Below are 18,602 nucleotides of genomic sequence, written 5' to 3' on the forward strand. Positions count from 1 at the left end.
TCTCCGAACGCTTTTTACTGTACGGGCCCCGGTCGCATGCCGCCCTCTCGTGCTGATTTCAAGGTCACAAGCATATCGCAGCGTGTTTAGGAAACAACAACAGCGTGCTGTGACAGAATGCTGTTATGACAACAGACTCTGTTGCTCACAATAATGGACGCAGCTGGCTGCACCGCCGCAGGATTGCCTCTATAAAATGTGCTAAGATCCTTTCAATACATTTATTGAGTGGCTCGTCGATGTATGAATATGCCTGCGTAATCCACAAGCGACTGCCTTTATTTAGCTTTCTAGTTTTATTACTGTTACGTGGAAAGGGAATGGGCCGACAGATATATTTAGTGTACATATTACCGCATTCTCTAAGCATCCCAGGCTCTTTCTGGGGATCTTAAAATAATAGATAGCCTATCACCATGTGTGTCTGTTTAGGGGTGTAATTTGGCGCGTTCCTCAGCCTATCTCTGCTCAATACGGCATTACGTCACCGTGCGGTGAATTCTCCCTCAACCGCAAAAATATGAGTTGACGGCAAGTCGTCTCTCCACTGTACAGTAGAATAGCGTCATCATCAACACCGGGTTGATCAGCGGCTGTTGCTGTAACGGCGCTGGACCCCCACCCACCCACACACCACCGGCAGATGGAGCGTGAGGCCGGGACTGGCACGTGACTGGTCTCGCTGCTGTGAGCATCTCCAGTCCGCATCATGGCTGCGGAAAATGCGGCCACCCGGTCCCCAACCGGAGCCTTTCCCCGGCTCTCCCTCTCCCCAGCCCGCTTGCTTCTCCTCACCTTCAGCCTCCTTCCCGCCCCGTCCAACTGTCTGCTCGGCTTCCGACCAGAGGACACCGGGGATGAGCTGTCAGTTGAGGACGGGGTGCTGAAAACCACGGAGGGAACTCGCTTTATGTTGCGGGTGTACTATTCCTCCTCTCCGCAGAGGATGAACCGGAGCGCGATGGCCAGACCGAACGCCGCGCCCTGGATCGCCTTCATCGAGGAGCCTACCCCGGGCAGGGAAGGGCAAGTTCACCCGAAGAGGAACATGTGCATGGATAAGAACGCCAGAACGTCAGATATTGAGGTTCTGGGTTCCTTCAAGTCCGCCTCGAGTCAGAACTCAGTGCTGGTGGAGTTACTGGCCAAAGACCTGCGCAGAGGAGAGAAGATCAAATATTACTCGATGTGCGCCTTTGACGGATCTAAATGGGAACATTACAGGACACGGGACTTTTGGGTTGCGGTGGTGGAGCGTTCGGCGGTACCGGATCTCTGGCTTCAGGTCCTGGTGTCGGTTCTGTTGCTGGCGCTCTCGGCTCTCTTCAGCGGACTAAACCTGAGCCTGCTCGCGCTGGACCCCGTGGAACTGCAGGTGCTCCAGAACAGCGGCACGGACAAGGAGCAGAATTACGCGCGTAAAATCGAATCCGTGCGGCGGCACGGGAATTACGTCCTGTGCACTTTGCTGCTGGGCAACGCGCTGATCAACGCCTCCCTGGCGGTGTGGATGTGTCAGATCCTCGGGATGACGTGGGTGTCCACCGTCATCTGCGCCTTCGGCATATTCTTCATCGGGGAGATCCTGCCGCACTCCGTGGCGTCGCGGCACGGCCTGGCCATCGCGTCCAAGACCATCTGGGTGACGCGTCTGCTGATGGTGCTGTCCTTTCCCATCTCCTACCCCATCAGCAAACTGCTGGACCTCATTCTCCACCAGGAGATCAGTAACTTCTACACCCGGGAGAAACTTCTGGAGATGCTGCGCGTGACCGACCCGTACCACGACCTGGTCAAGGAAGAGCTCAACATCATTCAGGGGGCGCTGGAGCTACGGACCAAAACCGTTGAGGACGTGCTCACGCCGTTAACGGACTGCTTCATGTTGGCCTCGGACGCGGTCCTGGACTTTAACAGCATGTCTGAGATCATGCAGAGCGGCTACACGCGCATCCCGGTGTTTGAGAACGAGAGGTCAAACATCATAGACATCCTGTTCGTTAAGGACCTGGCCTTTGTGGACCCTGACGACTGCACGCCGCTGAAGACGATCACGCAGTTTTACCGCCACCCAATGCACTGCGTCTTCAACGACACCAAGTTGGACGCCATGTTGGAGGAGTTCAAAAAAGGTAAATGAGATGAGAAGCGGATGGGGTGAAGGTAAAATGATGTAACTAGGGTAGATGGACTGGGTAATTTCATGTTTAATGACTCGGGGCTAAATAGTGTCACATTAGACAGTTACACATGATGTATGTGACACTGTGTAACTGTCACTTTACAGTGGTGAGGAAAATACGTAAGTTTTTACAGTTGGCTTTTCTAAAGCAGTGTTTGGTATGCGTGCTTGTGTCATTTTCGTTTGTCAGAGTTGAGACATGGAGTTTATTGGGAAGTTGCCATGGAGACATTAGTCTGGAGGCTGGGAAAGGGGAGTGGCCCGGACCAGACTTCTGATTGGCTCTTGCCATACTTCCCTTCCAACACACACAAAACACACACAGACACACACACTTATAAATATGAGAGAGAGAGAAAAGAGCGGTGACAGTAATGTCATAAACTAGTTAAAGACGGACAGAGGAGGTGGAAGAAAAAATATGGTTTTCTTGGGATGTCCTTTCCTGACCCCCCCCCCCCCCCCATCCCCCCCCCCCACCCCCCTCCCCCACGCCGACCTGGAGAGATGACATGAAATATTCAGGACTCAGTCCTAACAGCCATCTGCCCTCTGCTGCACAGGAGATACACTAGACCCAGCCTGCCGTGTGCGCGCGTATGTGTGTGTGTGTGTGTGTGTGCAGAGTTCAGGGAAGCAGGTCAAGGGTCATGAAGGGCAGGTCAGGGGTCACCTTGAGAACAGGGTGACCCACAGATGGGGAGAGTTGGCATCTATGTGAATGTCTGTATCTCTCTATGTCTATATATCTATGGCTATATCTCTATGTCTATATCTCTATGAATATCTATGATATGTGTATCATTAGGTAGAGTAGTTGGAATAGCTGTAGTTGTATCTTGCTGGTATAGCTGTATTTGTGTCCTGCTGGTATAGCTGTAGATGTGTCTTGCTGGTATAGCTGTAGTTTTGTCTTGCTGGTATAGCTGTAGTTGTATGGGAATAGAGAGGTTCTCTAATTGCATCTCAGTGGCTACGTTTGACCCATTTAGATTTAGTCTTCACTGCCAGCTTTCACAGAGAGAGAGAGAGAGAGAGAGAGAGAGAGAGAGAGAGAAAGAGGGAGAAAGAGAAGGAGGGAGGGACTGTGAGTATATATGTGAATGTGTGTGTGTGTGGGGGGGATGTTATTTGGCAGTCACAGAGGGTAGGAGAAGAGAGGATTAGAATGTAGAATGTCTAGTGAAGACGGGGGTTCATTGTTGGCACTGTTGTAAAGAGTGTGTATGTGTGTGTTAGTGTAGTGTGTGCGAGAGTGCGTGTGTGTGTGGGGGGGTCTTTTCCCACTATGAGTGTGTATCAGCTGGGTGTTATGTAAGCTGGAGGATGATTTTCATCCACTGTTGTCTGCAGTGCAGTCCGTTTTTACACTTTCTCTCTCTTTCTCTCTCTCTCTCTCTCTCTCTCTCTCTCTCTCTCTCTCTCTCTCTCTCTCTCTCTCTCTCTCTCTCTCTTTCTCTCTCTCTCTCTCTCTCTCTCTCTTTTTCTCTTCTCTCTCTCTCACCCCTCCTTTGTCTTACTATCTCCACCTCTCTGTCTCTCTGTCTCTCTCTCTCTCTTTCTCTCTCTATCTCTTAGTTGCTCTCAAATATGCAAATATATCTCTGGTCTCTTTCCATGTACACATCATATAAATGCAACTCTCTCTCTTTCTCTCCCTGGTCTCTCTCTAGGTATCTCCCTCTGTCTTATCTCTGCCTGCTCTCTCCATGTACATAAACACGTCGCTCTGACCTCTCTGCCTGGTCTCTCTCCAGGGAAGTCTCACCTGGCGATCGTCCAGCGTGTAAACAACGAGGGGGAGGGAGACCCCTTCTACGAGGTCACGGGCATCGTCACCTTAGAGGACGTCATCGAGGAGATAATCAAGTCAGAGATCCTGGACGAGACCGACTTATACAGTACGGATGTGGCGGGCACACACAAGCACACACACTCAAACACACACTCAAACACACACTCAAACACACTTACACACAGTTTGGTCTTATCTAAATTTACTTGTTTTTATGTGTACGTGTGCCCCCTGCATCCTTACATCCCATTGTGTGTGCCTGTGTGTGTGTGTGTGCCTGTGTGTGTGTGTGCCTGTGTGTGTGTGTGCCTGTGTGTGTGTGTCCAGCTGATAACCGCAGCAAGCGGAGAGTATCTCATCATGAGAGGAAACAGCAGGACTTCTCCATCTTCAAGCTATCTGACAGCGAGACCAAGGTGAAGATATCCCCTCAGGTGCTGCTGGCCACACATCGCTTCCTCTCCACAGGTAGGGCTGTGTGTGTATGTGTGTGTGAGAGTGTGTGTGTGAGTGTGTGTCCACCGCCATACTTTAGTAGATCGGATCCCTTCTTCTTTCACCATACTATCTCATTTCTCTCCTGATCCATCTCCTCCTTTACTTCTATCCCTTTCTTCCTTTCTACACCCTCTACCTCTCTCTCTCTTCCTTCCCCTGGCCCAAACCCTTCTGATCCCCCCTCCCTTGCCCCTTGCCCCTCCCCCCCTCCCCCCACCCTCCCCAGAGGTGGAGCCCTTCAAGCCGGCCCACCTATCAGAGAAGATCCTGCTGCGTCTGATCAAGCACCCCAGCGTCGTCCAGGAAATGAAATTTGACGAGAGGAACAAACGAGCAGCACATCACTTCCTGTTCCAGCGCAACAAGCCTGTGGACTACTTCATCCTGGTCCTCCAGGTGCTGAACACAAGAACTCTCTCTCTCTCTGTCCCTATCTTTATCTCTCTTTCTCTGCTTATTTCTCTGTCTCTCTCTCTTTCTATTTATCTTTCTTCTCTCCCCCTTCATCTTTCTTTCTTTATCTGTTTGAGTTGGAAGGGCAAAACAATCCCACAAATCTCTTTCTGTATTGTATGTCTGACTTCCTGTCTGAGGTATTGGAGCAGGAAGTGAGGTGTGTGTGTCGTTGGCAGGGTCGTGTGGAAGTGGAGTTTGGGAAGGAGGCCCTGCGCTTCGAGAACGGGGCCTTTGCATACTACGGCGTTCCTGCCATCATGCCCACAGGTACACACACACACACAGACACACACAGACACACACAGACACACACACACACAGACATACACAGACACACAGACACACACACAATCCTCTTACCAAACACAACACTCGCTTGGAACGAGATCCCAGTGGTGCGTGCCACCTCCCTATCTGGGGGGGTAGGGGGGGGGGGTTGTTCAGGGGGCTGAGGTGCTGCTGTGCTTGTGTTCCAGTGCACAGATCCCCCTCCCGCAGCAGTGGTCTGGACCGCTCAGACACCATGCTGTACGGGGCCAGCGTGGGCCAGCTCAACGGAGGGGGGAACGCCTACCTGCCCGACTACTCCGTCAGACAGCTCACACACCTGCAGGTCATCAAGGTAGCGCGTCTCATCCGTGTGTGTGTGTGTGAGCGTGAACTGTGTGTGTGTGTGTACTATGAACCCACCACATTGTGTGTACCCTCTCCTGTGACCTCTGACCCCCAGATCACACGGAGCCACTACCAGAACGCCCTGACGGCCACGCGGATGGACAGCTCCCCTCTGACCCCCGACGCCGACACCCGCCTGGCGGACACGCCCCCGGCAGAGCCCCCCTGCCCCGGGCCCTCCGCCGGCCTGATGCCCCCCCCCAGGGAGCTCCGCCCCAGCTCCGCCCGCCCCCACGGCCAGCCGGCTAGCTTGCCGCAGAGCACCTCCCTGCTGAACGCGAGGAACCGCATCGTCCGTATGTCCCCTGGGGAGGGGGGGGAGGCGTGGGGGAGGTATGGGGTCCTTACATCCCCTGGGAGGAGAGGGGGGGAGGCGTGGGGGAGGTATGGGGTCTGTACGCCCTCTGGGAGGAGAGGGGGGGAGGCGTGGGGGAGGTATGGGGTCTGTCCAACCCCCTCTGGGAGGAGAGGGGGGGAGGTGTGGGGGAGGTATGGGGTCTGTACGCCCTTTGGGAGGGAGAGGGGGGGAGGCGTGGGGGAGGTATGGGGTCCTTACATCCCCTGGGAGGAGAGGGGGGGAGGCGTGGGGGAGGTATGGGGGAGATATGGGTAATACAGGTATCACAGGGAGAAAGAGAGACAGGAAGTTAGGGGGGAGTGGAAGTGGAGAGTTTGGGAGCCTTGATTTGCTGTAGCCTGAGTGTGTTCCTTTGTGTGTGTGCGTGCATGTGACTGTGTGTGTGTGTGACTGTGGGTGCGTGCATGTGACTGTGTGTGTGTGTGTGTGACTGTGTGTGTGTGACTCTGTGTGTGTGTGACTGTGGGTGTGTGACTCTGTGTGTGTGTGACTCTGTGTGTGTGTGAATGTGTGTGAGTGTGACTGTGTGTGTGTGTGTGACTGCGTGACTGTGTGTGTGTGACTGTGTGTGAGTGTGACTGTGTGTGTGTGACTGTGTGTGAGTGTGACTGTTTGTGTCTGACTGTGTGTGTGTGTGAGCAGGCAGTAAGTCTGATGGCCAGAAGAGCCCCAGTGACTCAGTGTTCCTGAGGATGGATGACATCCCCTACATCAGAGAGGACCACTCTGAGGGCCACGGAACCAACGGTACACACACACACACACACACTTCTACTGTGGTAGGTCCAGGAACTGATAAAGTTGTTGTGTAGTCAAGTTGGAAAACAAATAATTACTTTCTGTCTGTGCCCCCCCCCTCAGACACAGCGTCTGTTGCCATAGAGACAGACTCCCCCTCTCCCTTCATCAGTACTCTGTCCCTCAGTGGCTCTGAAGACACTCTGGGCAAGAAGCTGCTGCTGAAACTCAGTAAGCTCACCTCTCTCTCCCTCTGTCTCTGTCTCTCTCTCTGTTTCTCTCTCTGTATCTCTCACACACACACACACACACACACACACATCCTATACACATGTACAGACACACACACACATCTATACCCATGTACAGACACACACACACATCTATACCCATGTACAGACACACACACACATCTATACACATGTACACACGCACACACATTCCTCCCTGGCTGCTACAAGCTGATCTGTCTCTGTGTGAAATGTCCTCTGTGCATTTTGGCTGCATAGGAAACACTACTGTATCATAGCAACCACTCATTCACTGGACCTGCATCTCATTTTCTCCATTCTTTCTTTCTTTCTTTCTTTCTTTCTTTCTCTCGCTTTCTCTGCCAAGTGTTACTCTTTCTAAAGAAGCTATGCAGCTCCTCACTAAACATACACACACACACACACTCTCTCTCCCTCTCTCTCCCTCTCTCTCCCTCTCTCTCCCTCTATCAGTAACAGCTTTTCTCTCTCTTTCTTTCTCCTTTCAGGTCACAAAAAGAGGAAGAAGTCCAGAGATGGAGACAAGACACCAGAGAACTCTGAACAGCCGCTCGTTAAGACCTAGCAGAGCGTGTGTGTGAGCGTGTGTGTGAGCGTGTGTGTGGGTGGGTGTGAGTGTGTGTTCACAAACGGTCGACAGAATACATATATACCTCCTCTTTCCATTTTTAAACGGTTTAACGACACCTCCTCACGCCCCTACAACTCCTGAACTTACAGTGGCCCAGCTAACTGAGCCAGTGGACGGAACACTGAACTTCACCAAGAAATAGGGGTGTTACATCTGCCCTCCATGAATGTCTAAACTCTGGCAATACGCAGCGTACACACACAGACTCCTAAACAGGCCTTTTGTCCGGTTGCTGTGGCGCCGGTCCTCGTCAGGAGAGCGAGCAGAAAAGAGGCTGGAGATTACGCTTTGTTATGTTTTAAAAACATCCGACCGTTAGCGAAAGGTCGTTCTCGTTTGTCGTTGACGCGGGAGATGAACGGCACAAAGGGAGACACCAAAGACAGTCACGTCATTTATATACAGGATATATATATATAAAGAGAGAGAGAGGGAGAAAGAGAGCGAGAGCGAGAGAGGAGAGAGAAAGAGAGAGAGAGAGAGAGAGAGAGAGAGAGAAAGAGTTTCCAAGTGGAATATCTAACATGCACAAATTGATATTGGTTTCTCAAATGTATATATTCAGTTGGAGATGGGGGTTTAGGGTGGGGGGGGGGTTAAAAGACAGTGTGAATGTTTGAATACTAACTGAGCCTTCCGGGGACCGAGCCCAGGTCCTCTGTGCGTGCATGTGCCACCAGACCTTCTGCAGGGCCAGCATGGGGCGGAGGTCATAGGCTTAGAAACACTACTTATACACACCACTGGTCTCAAACACAAAGTGGGTGTTTAGGTATGGAGGGGTGGGGGGGGGGGGGAGAGATGAGAGGGTGGAGGGATAAAAGGATGGAGAGGTGAGAGGGAGGGCGGGGGTTGGTTGGTTGGTTTGTTTGTGGCTCATGTTTATTCTTCATCTCCCACACCAACCTCCCCACTTGAAGGTAGAAAAGCAATACTACACCCAGCTAGCCCTCCTCGGGGCTCAGACTGCTGTCCTGAGCAGATCACCCTGACCACAGACAGACTGCTGTCCTGGGCAGACCACAGACAGACTGCTGTCCTGGGCAGATCACCCTGACCACAGGGACACCAACAACACTTCTGACACAGAATCATCCATTCAACTGTTACGTATTTATATTTTTGAATGTCCTGCGGTATCGCACCCTCTCTGGAACCTGTACGTTTGTCCCTCACTTTGGTCCGCACCCCTCCCCCGCTCCCCCTTCTCTTGCTCTGGTGTGATGGAGGGAGGAGGAGAGAGAAGTGGAGGGAGAGGAGGGGTGTGTCCCGGCCTCAGATTGTGACTGCAGGATGGAGGGAGAGGTGGAGGGAGGGGTGGACTGAGAAAGCGAGAGGAGGAGAATGTGAGGGGGGAGATGGAGAGAGAGGAGGGGGTTGTTAGGGGAGAGGAGGGGGTTGTGAGGGGGGAGATGGAGAGAGAGGAGGGGGTTGTTAGGGGAGAGGAGGGGGTTGTGAGGGGGGAGATGGAGGGAGAAGAGGTGGTAAGAGGGAGGGCTGGACTGTGAGATTCCTATTGGTCAGATTGAGGAGGGAGAAACGTCCCAGTGTGCAATATCAAGAAACTGCTGAGTCACTTTTGCTGCATGGGCGTGGAGCCTGCAACCAATCAGAACTCTGCTTGCTGCTTGGGCGTGGAGCTCTCGACCAACCAGAGCTTTCCTTCTGGGTCCAGTTCCAACAGAAGCCATGATGCTAAAATCTGATCTCAGGTCAGATTTGCAGCTCCTGGGATGAAGTAGGGGGGCAACAGAGGAAAAAACCACTGCTCTCAGATCTGATTCTGAATCGAACGAATATCAAGGTTTTATAAACACCTACAAGGGATTTTCTCCTTGTAGCACTTGAAAGATTAACACGGGAGCAAGACACAGCAAATCTATAATGTAATTAGTAAAATCTTTTTTTCAATCTATGAGAGAAAAAAACATGTAGATACAATGGTATTGTACATTTATGAGATTTTATGAGAGTATGTTCAACTGATGACTTGGACGTTATTAAGTATGTGACTTTTGCATCAAATGTTCAGAAATATAAAGAGACACCGAATGTTTTCCTGTCTTCAGTCCTGATTTCTGTCTCCTGTCCATATCCACACCAGGTCACTTGCGATGCAGGATTTTCTTTTTAAAGTAAAACATAGACGCCAAAGAAATAATTGTGACTTTGCTGGGATCACGTGACAGACTTTTATTGTTCCTGTATGAACTCACACATACAGTTACCATGGTGTGTTACCATGACGAATCAGTGAGTGATTATGTGGGTGCACCCACTGGACACCAAAACAAACAAACAACAATAAGACTGCAGAAATGTCACAGGTTGACAGGGTTGTCAATTACAGTCTTCTTCATAGCACTTCAGTTTGATACATAAACACCTTATCTATTTACTTCAAATAAAGGACCTGGTGATTTTGTTCATCGTTGGCACACAATTTAGTCTCGATGAAACAGCGTTACATTTTCTAAGGGGTTCAGATGTCCCCAGACCCCACTCTGTTTGGCAGCTGCTCGACCAAGGGGCTAAACACAGGACACAGAAATGTACTTTCTGTTCAACTTTGACCTTTAGGCACATGCATGACCCTTACTGACCTTTGAATCATGACACAAGCCATAGGCAGTGACCTCCTGAATACACCCCCACCCACCCATATTACCCACAATGCCCTGCTTTCTGAACAGGAGAGACTGTTCTAGAATGGTGTGCGTTTGTGTTCTTCAGCTGTGTTCTGTTCAGTCAGGAAAGTTCTATCTTTAATATATATGACACTGCAGACACAAAGGTGGTGCTGTGGGGGGGGAGGGGGGAATCGGGGAAGTGAAATGATTGGACTAGGAGCCGTTACATTGCTCATAGATGACTCAGTAATCTGGAGAGAGAGAGAGCACATACACACACACTGAGGAGGAAGTAGAGGCGGACAAACGCGAGGTCACTTCCTGAGATGGAGACAGGAAACGGGAAGCGGGATGTGTTCTTACTGGACCTTGGTGACCGTCTCATGGATGGACTGGGCCACATAGTCGATGTTCTTGCTGGTCAGACCGCACATGTTGATGCGACCGCTAGCCATCAGGTATACGTGCCTCTCCTTGATCATGAACTCCACCTGCTTAGCTGTGGGAGGGAGGGAAGAGGCGAAGGAACGAGAGAAGACAGTGAGAGCATGAGAGAGATAACAGGTGGTTTAGTTGGAATGTGTGAATATGGGACATGTGGTAGTGGCTTGCATGTGTGTGCGATGCTTGTGTGTTGCGTGTGTGATGATTGTACATATGTAGTGTGTGTGTGTGTGTGCGTGATGATTGTACATATGTAGTGTGTGTGTGTGTGTGTGTGATGATTGTACATATGTAGTATGTGTGTGTGTGTGTGATGATTGTACATATGTAGTGTGTGTTTGTGTGTGTGTGTGTGTGTGTGTGTGATGATTGTACATATGTAGTGTGTGTGTGTGTGTGTGTGTGTGTACTCACGGTTCAGTCCGGTGAAGCTGAACATGCCTATCTGCTGGGTGATGTGGTCCCAGGTGCCAGGAGTCCCCAGGGCCTGCAGCTTAGACTTCAGCTCAGCCCTCATCAGCAACACCCGGTCTGCCATGGTCTTCACATTGTCCTTCCTGCAGGAGGGAGAGAGGGGAGAGATACAGAGAGACACAGAGACACAGAGACACACAGAGACAGAGAGACAGAGAGAGAGAGAGAAAGAGAGACAGAGAGAGAGAGACACACAGAGAGAGAGAGAGACACACACAGAGAGAGAGAGAGAGAGAGAGAGAGAGAGAGAGAGAGAGAGAGAGAGAGAGAGAGAGAGAGAGAGAGAGAGAGAGAGAGAGAGAGAGAGAGAGAGAGAGAGAGAGAGAGAGAGAGAGAGAGAGAGAGAGAGAGAGAGAGAGAGAGAGAGAGAGAGAGAGAGAGAGAGAGAGAGAGAGAGAGAGAGAGAGAGAGAAAACAAAGGTGGATGACAGGGCGCGGATGTTAGGACTGTACCACTCTAACCCAGATGAGGGGTGTGTGTGTGGAGGGGAGCAGACGGGCCGTACCACTCGGAGAACAGCTGGGGGTTGTTGAGCGTGATGGCCACGATGCGGGCGCCCTGGGAGGGGGGGTTAGACCAGGTGGTGCGCACGATCTTCTCCATCTGAGACAGGACACGCCCCAGGTTGTCGTTGTCCTTGGCAACCACAGTCAGGTTGCCCACTCTCTCGTCTGAGGACAAACAAACAAACAAACAAACAAACAAACAAACAAACAAACAAATGGAGGAGAGGAACACAACAGGTGGGTTGGCAGAAGTGTTTTTTAGATGTGTGAGTGTATGCAGTTATATATAAATATATATACATATATATATATATATATATATATATATATATATATATACACAAACAACATATATACACACGTACATACATACATGTGTATGTATTTGTGTATCTATAAATATATGCATAAATATAAATGTGTGTGTGTATACGTGTATGTATATGCATGTGTGTATGCGCGTGTATATATGTATGAGTGAGTGTGTGAATGTGTGTGTGTGCATCCGTTTATAAGTGTGTGTGTGTGTTTATATTTGAATGTGTGTGTGTGTGTGTGTCCTCACTGTAGAGGCCGAAGTTCTTGGAGAAGGACTGGGCGCAGAGCAGCTCAAAGCCCTGAGACACAAAGTAGCGGATGGCCCAGGCATCCTTATCCAGACTGCCCGACGCAAAGCCCTGATAGGCCGAGTCAAAGAACACAAACAGACTCCTCCTCTGCGGGGAGAGAGGGGAGGGGGAGAGGAGGAGAGAGAGGAGAGAGGGGAGAGAGAGGAGAGAGAGGGAGAGAGGGGAGGAGAGAGAGGAGAGAGGGGAGGGGGAGAGGAGGAGAGAGAGGAGAGAGGGGAGGGGGAGAGGAGGAGAGAGAGGAGAGAGGGGAGGGGGAGAGGAGGAGAGAGAGGAGAGAGGGGAGGAGGAGAGAGAGGAGAGAGGGGAGGGGGAGAGGAGGAGAGAGAGGAGAGAGGGGAGGGGGAGAGGAGGAGAGAGAGGAGAGAGGGGAGGGGGAGAGGAGGAGAGAGAGGAGAGAGGGGAGGGGGAGAAGAGAGAGAGGAGAGAGGGGAGGGGGAGAGGAGGAGAGAGAGGAGAGAGGGGAGGGGGAGAGGAGGAGAGAGAGGAGAGAGGGGAGGGGGAGAGGAGGAGAGAGAGGAGAGAGGGGAGGGGGAGAGGAGGAGAGAGGAGAGAGAGGAGAGAGGGGAGAGAGGGGAGGATTACAGAGGAGAGAGAGAAGGAGAGAAGGAAGGATTAGAGAGGAGAGAGAAAAGGAGAGAAGGGAGGATTAGGGAGGAGAGAGAGGAGGAGAGAAGGGAGGATTAGAGAGGAGAGAGAAAAGGAGAGAAGGTAGGATTAGGGAGGAGAGAGAAAAGGAGAGAAGGGAGGATTAGGGAGGAGAGAGAGGAGGAGAGAAGGGAGGATTAGGGAGGAGAGAGGAGAAAGAAGGGAGGATTAGAGGGGAGAGAGAGGAAGAGGAGAGAGGAAGAGAAGAGGTGAGATAGAGAGGGAGTGTGAGGAGGAGAGAAAGACAGAATAAAGGAAGCCTGGGTGTAGAGGTGACTCACTTTCATGATGTCAGAGATCTGCTTCCACTCGTCCGGGGTGGGGTCTGTTCCTGTGGGGTTGTGGGCGCACGCGTGCAGCACGAAGACGGAGTGTTCCGGAGCTTTCTGTCAGCCAATCAAGAAAGAGGAGAGTTGAGGAGAGCAATGTTTCTATCAACTCTGCCTTCCCTAGCACTGTTTGTCCTTCTCTCCTTTCACCCTCCATCCATCCACCCATCCTCCCTCCCTCACCACACCCGCTCCCCTCCTCACCTCCAGGTCATCCAGTAGGCCGGCCAGGTCGAGGCCTCTCTTAGCGCCGTCCCAGTAGTGGTACGGACGGATGTCCTTGAAGCCTGCATCAGCAAACACGGCATTGTGGTTCTCTACAGGGGGGAAGAGGAGGAAGGGTGAAGGAAGGGTGGAGGGAGGAAGAGAAACGGAAAACCGGAGAGGAAAAGGAGGGGGAGAGGGATCAGTGGAAGAGGAATGAAGAGGGGTGAGGGGCAGAGGGGAGGAAGACAGGAAGGAAGGTATACACATGAGTATCTCAAGGCTCAGTAAAAACATGTATCTTTCTGCTCAAGAATCCCCTCATATTCTGTGATTCCGAGTGCTTGCTCCGCCCACTGACCCCAGGTTGGCGCGGAAACGTAAATAGGCGTGGCCGTGTTGTTGACGCCGTTGTACCAGCGACGCAGAAACTCTGCCCCAATCCTCAACGCCCCGGTCCCTCCCAATGCCTGGACTCCTCCCACCTGGAGGCAGAGAGACAAATAGAGAGAGAGAGACAGAGACAGACAGAGTTAGAGAGAGACAGATAGAGAGACAGAGATAGAGACAGAGAGAGAGACACAGAGACAGAGAGAGACAGAGAGAGACAGAGATGGAGAGAGAGAAACATGCTGACTCATTCAGGAGAGTCAACTGAACCCAGATGTCTTCCTACTAGACCTCATCTGCTTCTGTTCAGACTAAAACTCTCCTCAGCCCAGGACTACTTGACTGACAACGCCGTGGTCTAATCCCCACCCTGTTCTCCCTGACTGACAGCAGCCTGGTCCAATCCCTACCCTGTTCTCCTTGATGGCGGGGCTGTCGTCTCCCAGGGCGACCTTGGAGGCTGCGGAGCGCAGCTCCGGGAGGCCCAGGATGGGCAGGTACTCGTGGTTCAGACTGCTGTCCTCCACAATCATCCGCTCCACCTTCTTCACCACCGGCAGAACCCAGGGCAGGCACTCATCTGTACGGTAGGCTGGGGGGGGGGGGCGGGGGAGAGGAGGAGGTGGGATGGTGGGAGGAAGAGAGGAGGTAGGATGGTGGGAGGTGCAGGGAGGAAAGAGAAGGGAGGGGAAAACAATGTAAAGGTTAACATTGAAGCAAGAGTAATGTGTGTATGTTTATTATTTAGCACAGGTGACTCCATCCAGTGTAGTTTACTGAATACTTTACCACTGAGATACACCCTCCATTCCTACTTTACTATATCACTAGTGATATATTTCTTTAAATGTATGAAAGGAAGATATGTATATCCATCGTATTGCACAGGGATTTTACTGAATGCACGTCCGTGTAGTGCAACACTATGCTGGAGGTCACCCTGAACATGGGAGTGTGTGTGTGATACTCTCTCAACCCACACAGCCTGCCAAGTTTCATATTACAGGCAGCCACACACACACACACACACCAACACAAACCCCTCGACAAAAAGCTCGACAGACAGCATCGCGTGAGAAGGGACAGTTATGTGTTCTTACTTAGGTTACTACGTAAGGAAGAGCTTTACAATTTAGTTATGCACGGATATAATAAGTAGAATCATATTAGGAGCGATTAGTAAAGATTTTTTGTTGTTGTTCGATCTAGACCTATTCCTAGATCAGTTGTAGGTTCTGAGTCATCTGAGAACTGAACTCTTCAGCTACTGCTCGTCATCCGAGTACGGACTGTGTGTCCACTTTGCTCGCTAGCCAGCTATCGCGTCACTTGGGCGCACGGTGTGACAAGTGCATGGTCACGAGGAACCAAATGACTGTGGAGGAGAGTAGTGCCCGCTGGTTACTACGCTACCTATCACGATTTGTAATTTATGCATAGTTTATATGTGACAAGTCTGTCAAATGCATGTTGTTGGCAGTATACATGCTGGTTCTCCATCCGTCGTTGAGATAAAGCCTCAACTCGGATCGGTTTACATTGTGCTAGCTGACATTGGCTAGCTAGCACTAGCTTCCGTGACAGCGGCGAAGGTCAAAGTAAAGACCCTGTTATTTGCCCAGCTTTCTGAAATGCAAAGAGGCAGTCGTTAGCTAGCTTGCTAGCCTAGTTAACGATGTCATTGTACAGCACTGATTGCTAGTGCTAAGACGTCTAGCCCACGTTGAGGCTATTCAACATAGTGACAGCGCTGGCTAGCTAAAGTTAGCTACATAAAATGGTTACACTTACCTCCGACTCCTAAATTCACTTTCTGGGCGTGTGTGTCCTCACGGAAATCCGCAGTCAGTTTAAAGACAGCCACCGGAGGCGCCTGGGGAACCTCGCTGAATAAAGACATAGTTTAACGGATCCCGGTGCAGGGTATGTGATGGAGAGATGGGGTGTGTTTTGTGGGTACCCGGTTCAGTAGCTTGGAGAGACAGCGAAGATAACCTTCAACGTTTCCGAGTGGTAAGGAACGGGCGTGAATCCCTCAGCCAATGAGATTGTAGGAAACATTCACTGGGGCTGCCAAAAAGCCAATGCCAGCCAAGAATATTAAAGGTCAATAAATGGTATGATTTTACAAAGGAAACCTTTTCTTATTTTAGTCTTTAAACTATGATTTTAGAAACCGATCAAATCAAAGCACGGCCCACCTTAACATACATCTGTCAATTGTATAATTCAGAAGGCCTATATCTAAAATGAATGTGTGATGTTATTTGTTGGAAAGCCTACAACTACAATAAACGAAATAATAGAGGAGCCCCTGAGAGTGAGAAGTTCATGTTGATTCAGATAACAATTTCCGTTACCATAACATACATTTCTCTGTGTGCCACAAGATGTCACCCTTAGCAAGCAGTGTGCAGTCAGAATGACTAGGCAGGTGTCTTCTCTCTCTCTCTCTCTCTCTCTCTCTCTCTCTCTCTCTCTCTCTCTCTCTCTCTCTCTCGTCCTCTCTCTCATTCCATCCCTAACTGTTCTCTTACTCTCTCTCTCATCCTCTCTCTGTCTCTCCCTCATTCTATCCTTATCTTTTCTCTTACTCTCCTCACAAAGTATCTTATTCTCTTTTTTCTCTGCCCCTCTCACAGACACAAACACATACTCGATCTCTCTTGCACTTTCTCTGTCTTTCTCTCATCCTCTCTGTCTCTCTCTCTGTCTCTCTGTCTCTCTGTCTCTCTCTCTATGTCTCTCTCCCTCTCTCTTCTGAGAGCTGTTTGATGAATGGCTAAGGCTTCTCTTCTCTAGCTCCCACTTTTCACCACCCCGGACTAGAGAGAAGCATGTTTTTGTATCGGTGGAGTGATTCCACCACATAAGCACAGCCTAGCACACGGAAACACACACACAGATGCACACGCACACACACACACACACACACACACACACACACAGATACACGCACACATACACACACACACACGCAGATACACACACACATACACACACAGATACACACACGCACACACACAGATACACACACACGCACACATACACACACACACGCAGATACACATACACACACACAGATACACACACACGCACACATACACGAAGAAGCTCACTTCTTCTCACTGCTTCCTTTTGCACTCTGTCAGGGTCAGAAAAGCCTTCTCACCCCCCTTCCTTCCCCCTCCTCCCCCTCCTCCCCCCTCCCCTCCCCCCTCCCCCCTCCCCCCTCGGAGGAGAAAGCTGCCATGAGCCATCAACAGTGTTGTATTTCAAAGGGTGAGAGGCCAGCACTGCGAGGATGAAGGTGATTGAGACAATTTGTCAAGGTGATGGACGTCCGCGCGTCTCTCTTTGTGTCTCTCACTTTATCTCTCTCTCTAATGTCTCTCTCTCTCTTTACACCTCTCTCTCTGCCTCTCTGTCTCTCTCTGTCTCTCTGCTGGGGAGATGGACGTGACAAAGACTCTCAGATGTTTCTGGGAGAGGGAAGGGGGAAGGATCTGTTCAGTACTTAAGGACTGGCAAAGTGCAGTGCAGGAGAAAGGCACTCTAAGCACCTTTATGGAATTCTTAATGGAATTCTATGCACAGTTCTGGAATTCTAAATGGAGTTCTGGACACAGTTCTGGAATTTTTTAGCAGAATTCTTTGTGTCATTCAAAGTGCAGTTCTATCAAATCGTTTCCTAGTGAATACAGAAGGAACCACGCAGAAGGGGGTAAAGATACAGGACTGTTTGTCAATAGTTAAGTTATTTTCCAGTGGAAGGAATCTCCTTCTTCTCCTCTCAAACGGTGTCTGAGCAGGCTGGTGGTCCTCAGTCATCGCCTGCCAACGTACCGAGGTGTCCCTGGATGTGTGTGTGTGTGTGGTAACATTCAAGGGGTACTGCACCTGCATGCCTTCTAAACCCCCTCCCCATCACACCATAACCTCGTCCACTGTGTGTCCTAGCCCTGATCCGAGGGCTGTGGAGGTCTGCGGCCTCGGAAGGCAGATCATAGACCTGCCCTTGTCAGCCAGGCAATTATCAGATTTGTGGAGCTCCCGGGACTAGGGGCCCTCTGGGGGAGTTGAGGCTGGGCGAGGAGAGGCGTCACTGGGGACAGGTTGACAGGGAGGCCCCCTGGGGCTGATGATGACCAGGGCCTGTTGGTGAAGAAGAAACCATCTGTCTGAATGTGAGTTCCCTCCACACCTCCGCCCCCACATAAAGAGAGAACGCATTTGGGATTGGAAACACCTTCTACCAGAAAAAAAAATCCCCCACTTCCAAACCCCACTTGGTATTGTCATGCTGATGTGCATGGCCTTGTGTGTGTGTGTGTGTGTGTGTGTGTGTGTGAGCAGGAAGTGTGTGTGTGGTGTGTGTGGGGGGGCCAGAAACTATGTTGAGTCTAGCCCAGGAAGGGCTTTCTGTGAGGAAGTGATCTGTGTCAAACGTTACACAGCAACAAACAGCTCAGCGCCTCGGAGGGGGACAACGCCAGGGGTCGGGGGGGGTCGGGGGGGGTTCGGGGGGAGGGGGGGTCGAGGGGGGGGTCGGGGGTCAGGTGTTGAGTGAAGTCCAATAGGAGCGCATGCCTGCTGTTTGTTTTACCTGGCCGGCGGTGACATCAATCCTGACTGGTCTGGACTGGAGGGAAGGAAGGAGAGAGAGATGGAAGGAGAGGAGGGTGGAAGTAGAGAAGGATAGCAGGAGAGAGGGATAGGAAGAGAGAGAGAGAGAGAGAGAGAGC

General features: G+C 51.0%; 2 protein-coding genes across 3 annotated transcripts; one reads left to right on the top strand and one right to left on the bottom strand.

Moving 5' to 3' along the window:
• Positions 1-709: 709 nt before the first annotated feature.
• On the top strand, positions 710-7,912 carry LOC146237442 (metal transporter CNNM1-like). 2 transcript variants are annotated; one of them, XM_084685483.1, is made up of 10 exons: positions 710-2,132; positions 3,940-4,083; positions 4,305-4,445; positions 4,702-4,871; positions 5,108-5,201; positions 5,393-5,553; positions 5,662-5,902; positions 6,607-6,711; positions 6,826-6,933; positions 7,463-7,912. In XM_084685483.1, the coding sequence occupies exons 1-10, from the start codon at positions 710-712 to the stop codon at positions 7,537-7,539; spliced, it is 2,664 nt and encodes an 887-aa protein (XP_084541609.1). In that variant the 3' UTR covers positions 7,540-7,912. The 2 variants fall into 2 exon arrangements, with proteins under 2 accessions (XP_084541609.1, XP_084541610.1); XM_084685484.1 differs by having other exon boundaries at positions 5,108-5,198; positions 5,408-5,553.
• A 1,871-nt stretch (positions 7,913-9,783) lies between these two features.
• On the bottom strand, positions 9,784-15,875 carry LOC146237443 (aspartate aminotransferase, cytoplasmic). Its single transcript, XM_084685576.1, has 9 exons — positions 15,649-15,875; positions 14,268-14,449; positions 13,829-13,952; positions 13,468-13,580; positions 13,216-13,320; positions 12,226-12,376; positions 11,660-11,825; positions 11,094-11,236; positions 9,784-10,734 (listed from the first exon to the last, which is right to left on the bottom strand). Exons 1-9 carry the CDS (start codon positions 15,755-15,757, stop codon positions 10,595-10,597), a joined length of 1,233 nt encoding a protein of 410 aa, XP_084541702.1. The 5' UTR covers positions 15,758-15,875; the 3' UTR covers positions 9,784-10,594.
• Between the last annotated feature and the right edge of the window lie 2,727 nt (positions 15,876-18,602).

This window comes from Hypomesus nipponensis, chromosome 21 (genome assembly GCF_054491055.1).
Source record: "Hypomesus nipponensis isolate SF chromosome 21, ASM5449105v1, whole genome shotgun sequence".
NCBI lineage: Eukaryota > Metazoa > Chordata > Actinopteri > Osmeriformes > Osmeridae > Hypomesus > Hypomesus nipponensis.